General features: G+C 35.6%; 1 protein-coding gene across 1 annotated transcript in view; it reads right to left on the reverse strand.

The window, feature by feature from the left end:
- LOC106877404 (wings apart-like protein homolog) overlaps window positions 1-8,816 on the reverse strand; it is a 217,791-nt gene that overhangs the window by 18,205 nt on the left and 190,770 nt on the right. Inside the window, exon 15 of the mRNA XM_052966771.1 lies at window positions 2,978-3,100. Within this exon, the coding sequence (XP_052822731.1) occupies window positions 2,978-3,100 (123 nt within the window). The remainder of the gene's footprint in view (window positions 1-2,977; window positions 3,101-8,816) is intronic.

The raw sequence follows: 8,816 nt of genomic DNA on the forward strand, positions 1-8,816 counted from the left end.
ATTATTATTTTTATCATCATCATCATCATTATCATTTTCATTTTCATTAACGTGGCGAGCTGGCAGAACCATTAACACACTGGGCAAAAATACTTAGTGGCATTTAGTTTGTCTTTATGTTCTGAGTTCAAATTCTGCCAAGGTTGACTTTGCCTTTCATCCTTTCTGGGTCAATGAAATAAGTACCAGTTGAGTAGTAGGGTCGATGTATTCGACTCATCCCTCAAAACTGCTGGCCTTGTGCCAAAATTTGAAATCATTATTGTTATTATCGTTTTTGCTAAGGCATTGAGCTGTTAGAATTGTTAAAATGTCAGGCAAAATGCTTAATGGTATTTCATCCCTCTACGTTCTGAGTTCAAATTCTGCCAGTATGATGACTTTGCCTTTCGTCCTTTCAGGGTCAATATATTAAGAACCAGTGAAACACTTGGGTCAATGTATTCAACTAGTCCTCTCTCCCAAAATTTCAGGCCCTGTGCCTTTAGTAGAAAGGATTATTATTATTATTATTATTATTATTATTATACTAAATAATTTTACAAGATGTGGCTGACAGACAGCAGGCCTGACTGAAAATAATTCTTTCAAATTTTGGCGTAATTTTGAGGTGCAGAAAGATGGTGATTACATCAACTCAGTGCTCAACTGGGATATATTTCATTGACTCCCAAAAGAATGATAGACAAAGTCGACCTCAGAATGTAAAAAGCCATAAGAAATGCTGCTAGTGTAGTAATGATTCTGCCAGCTCTCTGCCTTGGCCTAATGTGCACTCGCTCTCTCTCTCTCTCTCTCACACACACACACATATATCTAGAGTTTTGTGCCATTCCTTTTCAAAACAACAGAGATCTTCATTTTAAATAACAAGCAAATATAGGCAGAAATATTTTCTTAGTCTATTCAAAAACACTATCTTTCCTACAAACAGAACACACTGTACTTTATTGGTGGAATTTCAATGAAATTCCTTGATCTTTTTCAAAGTTCTTTCAAGTTCTGTAAATATTTTACATATACAAAGCATCCTCATTGAACTTGATGTCAAAAGCTCTCTTGTTGATAAATGTTATTCAGAGATATTTAACACAGAAAGATAATAATCTGCCAAGTTTCCTACATGTTTTTCTCAATTTTTGCAAGGGGACTCGAATTTCTGTACAGAATCTTGTGACGAACATCTTTACATCATCGTTTAACGTCCATTTTCCATGTTGGCATGGGTTGGACGGTTTGACTGAGGTCTGGAGAGCCAGCAGCTGCACCAGGCTCCATCTGATCTGGCAATGTTTCTACAGCTGGATGCCCTTCTTAATGCCAACCACTTCGAGAGTGTAGTGGATGCTTTTTATGTGCCACCAGTACAGGAACTAGTCAGGCGGGCCTGGTATCGATCACATTCAGATAGTGCTTTTTTACATGCCATTAGCACAGGAGTCAGTCAGGGAACACTGGCATTGACCATGTTCAGATGATGCATTTTACGTGCTACTGGAACAGAAGCCAGTCAGAGGGCACTGGCCACAGCTATGATTTTGGTTTTACTTGACTCAACAGGTCTTCTCAAGCATATCATATCACCCGGCACATCAAGGGTACTCTTAAATGGGTCGGACATGCAACAGTTGCATCAGCTATGGCTGCGATCTCACTTTAGTTGCCGGGTCTTTTCAATGACAGCATATCTCCAAAGGTCTCAATCACCTGTCATTGCCTCTGTAAGGCCTAATGTTTGAAAGTCATGCTTCACCACTTCATCCCATGTCTTCCTGGATCTTCCTTTTCCACAAGTTCCTTCCACAGTTAGGGTGTGGAACCTCCTCACACAGCTGTCCTCATCCATACATAACACATGACCGTACTAGTGCAGTTGTCTCTCTTGCACACCACATTCGATGCGTATGTCCAACTTTTCTCTCTGGGCGCTTACACTCTGTTATGTATGCACACTGACATTACATATCCAGCGGATCATACTGGATGTGTAATGTCAGTGTGCATACACGACAGAGTGTAAGCGCCCTGAGAGAAATAAAATATTTTAATGTGTAGGCATAGGCATGGCAATAAATTTGCCTTCCAACCACATGGTTATGGGTTCAGTTCCACTGCATGGTAATTTGGGTTTCTTCTACTATAGCCCCAGGCCAACCAAAGCCTTGTGAATGGATTTGATAGACAGAAACTGAAAGAAGCCTATTCTGAGTGTATATGAGTGCATGCATGTAAACATGTGTGCATACACACACACACACTATTTCTCTCTCTCTCTCTCTCTATATCTATATATATATATATATATATACATAAATAGAGACACATATATTTAATTATATTTATATATATAATTTACAATTTAAATATAGGATAAAATCTTTATTCTTTCTAAGACTAGTACTTCTTCTGTTGGTCACTTTTGCTGAACCTCTAAGTTACGGGAAGTAAACACACCAGGATCGGTTGTCAAGCAATAACAGAGGGACAAACACACACATATATACGATAGGCTTCTTTCAATTTCAGTCTACCATATCTACTCACAAGGCTTTGGTTGGCCTGAGGCTATAGTAGAAGACACTTGTCCAAGGTGCCATGCAGTGGAACTGAATCCAGAAAGAACCTTGTGGTTGGAAAGCAAGCTTCTTACTACACAGCCATGCCTGTGCCTATATATGTATGTATGTATGTATGTATGTATGTGTGTGTGTGTGTATATATATATATATATATATATATATATATATATATATATATATATATATATACACATATATATATACACACACACCTACATATTTAATTATATCTACATCTATATATATATATGTATATATATATATATACATACATTTGAATATATATATATAAACACACACATATAAATATACACATATGTAAATATATACATACATCTCTTTCTCTCTCCCTCTCTCTCCACACACATATTTCTTTATATCTTTCTAGAACCACAAACTTTTCTTCAACAGTATATCTTTTTGCTCCTACTTTTTGTTTTCTTTCTGCTTCTTTCTCAACAAAGCTTTGAGCATATTTTTCTTTATATTCTTTCACACTGCTTTCTAATAATACATAATGCCTGCCAACATAAAACTTATTGTAACAATTACAATAAATCATATAGTGAAAGATACACTTCTTAGTAACTTTTTGTCTTTCTTGTTCTCTTTCCTTCACCATTATATATATACATTTTATATTTGTTGTTTCTTTATATTCTTTTGTGTCCACTTCCCCTTTTTTGCTTTTTTTTTCCTCTTTCATTTCTCTAATATATCTTTTATCTTTTGTCTTACTTGTTTCAGTCATTGGACTACGACCATGCTGGGGCACCACTTTGAATGATATAGTTGAACAGATCGACCCCAGTACTTTATAAAGTTTGGCAATCTTTCAGCCTCCTTTTGCCGAATTGCTAAGAGGATGCAAACAAACCAACACAGGTTGACAAACGGTGGGACGGGGGTGGGAGGCAACCACACAAACACAAAGACATACACATCAGACAGTTTTTATCTACCAAATCCACTCACAAGGCTTTGGTTGGTCCAGAGATATAGTTAAAGACACTTGTCCAAGGTGCTACACAGCGGGACTGAACCCAAGGCCATATGGTTGGGAAACAAGCTTCTTATCCACCACACAGTGTGCCTTTTATTTTATTTTGTGAATGTCCTTTTACTTACAAAAACTTTGTCAATTGCCAAATTTAGATTTGAAATTATGGAATTCATAAAACCATATTTTGATCGAATATTTATACTTATATTAGTCAGTAATTCTAATAAATAAAGACCTCAGTTACTTTTCCAAAAAACACAATGAAACTGAGTAAACAATGGTGACAATTACAGTTTTATCAGGTGTTATAATTATTGTAAGCCTATTTTATGCATTGAGTACTATTTCTTTACATTCGTTTATATGGATTCACACAACACATCATCACAATCAGGGTTTGTTCTTAGCTGCAGTTATTGACCTCCTAGACTGGCTGAAGAAGCACATCTTACTCAAAACACACAGGTGCAGGCATGGCTGCATGGTTGAGAAGTTAATTTTGTATGCATGTGTTTTCAGGTTCAGTCTCACTGTACAGCACCGTAGGCTTCACAGTGGGAAAGAACTGAATAGTTTTCTAAAGCCCTGAGGTGAATTTGGTAGATGGAAACTGAAAGAAGTTCATTGTATGTGTATGTTGCCTGAAACCTGACCCTGGTTCTATGATACAAACTTCCTAATGTGATCCAAATTAAAACTTCCATCAAATTTCATGTGGATTTATTTTCCAAACAACAGATTAATAATGACAAACGTTTATGAATTTGTTTTGCAAGATTCTTGACAAGAAATCATGAGTTGAAAGATATATTTCGGGATGGTCATTTTTTTTTCTTGCCAACTAGACACATGCATTATATATTTATTCTTTACTCATTTATTATTATTGTTATTTTATCTTATGTCCACTGTCTGGAAATCTTTTGTTGTTGAAGAGGCACAGGTGTATGATGAAAGCTTTCCAGACAACAGAGATAAGATGAAATAAGAACAATAATAAATGAGTGAAGAATGAATGTATAGCGCATGTGTTTATTTGGCAAGAAAAAAATCACCATCCCAAAATATAACAATAAATATGACAAAGATTTTTTTACTAAATTCTTCATCAGTTTCAAAATTAATTGAAACAAAGGCAATGTATTTCAACAGAAATAATGTAACAAAAAGAACCTACATACTAACACTTAAAGCACAGCACTGCTTGATAGAAAGTTATTATATCTTTTCACAAACAACTCAGTAACTGTATATTAACCTTTTGATACCAATCTGCCCAAAACTGCTCCTGCTTCTATGGTATAAATTTACTGTTTTAAAGTGATCTAAATTAAAACCTTTCATTAAAATTTCACGTTAATTTATGTTTCAAACACCAGCTTAATAATGTCAAAAATGGTTTACTAAGTCTTTCAATATTTTCAAAATTAAGTGAAACAAAAGCCAGTGTATTTCTAAAGAAATATAGTAGTGAAAGAGTTAAACCTTCAGCTTTCAGATTACTTTTTAAGGTTGTCTCTACAGATTTCCTATAGAAGTTAGAGATAACTTTAAAAAGTGATTTAATAGCACTGCTAACACAGTAAGACACAGTATTGACTTATAAAGCGTTTAATATACTTTGTAGTGTATTATGGTTGCATAACAAAATACAGTTTCCTTACAAATAATTAATTAGATTACTTGTCAAATGTAATACATATTTATTCACAATGTTTTGAATTAATCCTGTATTATCTCATAATTTTGAAATTTTGATGGTATGACACTTTATTTTTAGAATGACGTTGTTGGGTTGGTGTGAGAAGCCAGATTTGGCTGGTTTGAACATAAAACAGTAGAATATTTGGGTACGATATGGCCAAAGGTTTCATTAAAATTTCATGTTAATTTATATTCCAAATACCAGTTCATAATGATAAAGTCTTCTTTACGAAATTCTCAATTTTCAAAAACAATTGAAACATAGATGGGCAAAGAGGTTCAGTAAGAAAATAAAGAAAGGAGCAAAAGTAGATACACCAGAGTGGCTCGACAGAGTTGAGCAGAAAGTATGGTAGTAGTAATACGAGGGTTAGTAGGTTGTTATATATTTGAAACTTAGCCTTAGGTCGATTTTGATTTAATAAACCCACTATCAAAAGCATTATTCATTCCAGCCATAAATTATTTTGTCTTTTTAGGGGTATGCAGGAGGATTACATTATCCAATATCTCCTTTACAAAGGTGGGATTTGAAGGAAATTTTCTAGCAGATCACTGACCCTGTAGAGGCAGGCTCCTTCCTTCGCTGGTTTGTGAAGATTAGTTAATCAAGCAGATGGCCCCATTATAGGATGTAGTCAACAATGTTTATGCAACAGCTGCTGAGAATATGACTGTAACAGTCTCACAATTATTATAATGTATTTCTCAAAATTATTATAGTTAATCCTTTCACAGAGTGTCTAATTGTGTTTGTTGTGATATTTTTGCTGTTTAGCCCCAAGTCAACCCTGATTGAGCAAAACATTGGATCAAAAACAAGTCCAGCTGTGACCAGTATTATCATTTTATATATCAGAGACAACATTGTCTACTATATCCTTCCCTTTTTCTAAATGGTGGTGTATATTTTAATGGAAATTTTACTACCATTTCTAGCAAGTCTGTGATCATACAGAGACTCCTTTGTTTATGGATTCTCTTGTATTCAGCAGATGAGAAATAAATCTTTCATGGAGAAGCCAGTTAGTTTATGATTGGTAAATCTTGCCCTTCACAATGAAGTGAAGAAGCTAACAATGTAGCAACTGTTCAGTAAATTAACTTGCTAGAAATAGAAGCCAAATATTCCCCTTAAATCACAGCCTGCTATCTTGGAAACGAAAGTTACATCAGATGATGAAGCCCCAATTTTACAAAATGGCAGAATGGTCACAGCTGGAAAGCCTTTGATCACAGCTCTGCTCTATCATGACAGACTTGGAAGTTAAACAACAACAACAACAGCAACAACTATGTGAATATAGGCAGGTAGAATAAAATGGCCTACTTGGAGACACAATAAAATACTTGCAGGTGATCTAACCTGTCTACTACGTTATTTCACCATTAATGTAATAAAAGAACGTGAAAATAAGCTAAACAAAGTAAACCATAAACCATAATTTAATAACCAAATGATGGCCTAAATATAAACTACCATGACAACCTAACTCAGTAGTTTGTCTTGCGTGAATTTGTCAGTCACAGATGTCTTGTCAGAATTACCTTATGATATATGCTTCACATAACCTATTTGTATGCTGTGTTCTGACAAACAAATATATGATTTTATGACTCTCATACGTTCTATAATCCTCAAACTGTTGCATCAATACCACTTCTCTTCTTCTACCTAAACCAACACAACGAATGCTCCGGTATATTATCCCGCTTGGCAGACATTGTATTAAAACCTTTCTGAAATCTTTCTCACCGTCAGCTAATTACTAATTCTTTCTCGAACTCCATTCCTACTAAAGGTTCATGCTTGTCCAATCCACTCAATCAAAAACCAGCTTGCATAGTTTCAGGCTGAACTCAAACTCAAATAAACACCACTCAAATATATATGAATAAAACAAAACAAAACAAAACAAAAAAACAGCTAAGGTCATTCTTCCCTCCCACCAGCCTAACAAAAATTATTTTCAGAGAATAATATGATAAACTGGTGATAGTCAGATCATAGTAGCTGTTATTGTTCAGCCCAAAGACAGATTAATTAAGTAAAGTTAAAATTCAAAAGCATTTCAGCTTTGATTATCCTCCTTTTTTCATGTGTAACCCGTTAGTGTGGAGGTGCAATGGCCCAGTGGTTAGGGCAGTGGACTCGCGGTCATAGGATCGTGGTTTCGATTCCCAGACCAGGCGTTGTGAGTGTTTATTGAGCGAAAACACCTAAAGCTCCACGAGGCTCCGGCAGGGGATGGTGGCGAACCCTACTGTACTCTTCCACCACAACTTTCTCTCACTCTTACTTCCTGTTTCTGTTGTGCCTGTAATTCTAAGGGCCAGCCTTGTCATACTGTGTCATGCTGAATATCTCCGAGAACTACATTAAGGGTACACGTGTCTGTGGAGTGCTCAGCCACTTGCACATTAATTTCACGAGCAGGCTGTTCCGTTGATTGGATCAACTGGAACCCTCAACGTCGTAAGTGACGGAGTGCCAACAAGCAACAACCCGTTAGTATCCAAATTATTCATTCAAATGTAATGCTTTGTTTTGAATTAACCATGCATTATCTTGTAACTTTGAGCTCTCGATGACGTAACTGCTTATTTTTAATTTTTAGAATAACATTGTAACATAGGTGTAAGACATTTTATCTGGCCAGTTTGAACATAAGACAGGTAGAATATTTTAGCCAGATATGGTTGGTTTAATTCTTGAGCATTCAGATTTCTTTGTCAAATGTATTAATTACTTATTCACTATATTGTTGTGAATTAATCATGCATTATCTTGTAGCTTCAAGATTTCAATGGCATGTTTGTATATTTTTAGAATGACATTGTAGGGTAGGTGTAAGAAGTTGGATATGGTCAGTTTTAACATAAACCAGGTAGACTTTTTGGACTGGATATGGCCAGATAAAATGCTAAAGGGGTTAAGATGTTAGAGTGCTTTTTAAGAAAACTGACTATTTCTAGTTGATGACTACAAAGTGGCTTCCACCATGTTGGCTCAACCAATGTAGCTTATATAGATAGATAATACAATTATATATTATAGACATTAATTAGAAACACAGTAAGGCAAAAGGCAAACTTGTAGTCAACAGAACAGTAATATATGCATGGTAGCATGAGCATGCTGAAACTATAAACTGTACTTTAATAATAATCCTTTCTACTATAGGCCCCAAGGCCTGAAATTTTGGGAGAGGGGCTTAGTTGATTACATCGATCTCAGTGCTCAGTTGGCACTTATTTCACTGACTCTGAAAGAATGAAAAGCAAAGTCAATCTAGGCAAAATTTGAACTCAGAATGTAAAGCCAGAAGAAATGTTGCTAGGCGCAGGAGTGGCTTTGTGGTAAGTAGCTTGCTTACCAATCACATGGTCCCGGGTTCAGTCCCACTGTGTGGCATCTTGGGCAAGTGTCATCTACTATAGCCTCGGGCCGACCAAAGCCTTGTGAGTGGATTTGGTAGACGGAAACTGAAGGAAGCCCGTCGTATATATGTATATATATATATATATAT

Source organism: Octopus bimaculoides, chromosome 3 (assembly GCF_001194135.2).
Source record: "Octopus bimaculoides isolate UCB-OBI-ISO-001 chromosome 3, ASM119413v2, whole genome shotgun sequence".
NCBI lineage: Eukaryota > Metazoa > Mollusca > Cephalopoda > Octopoda > Octopodidae > Octopus > Octopus bimaculoides.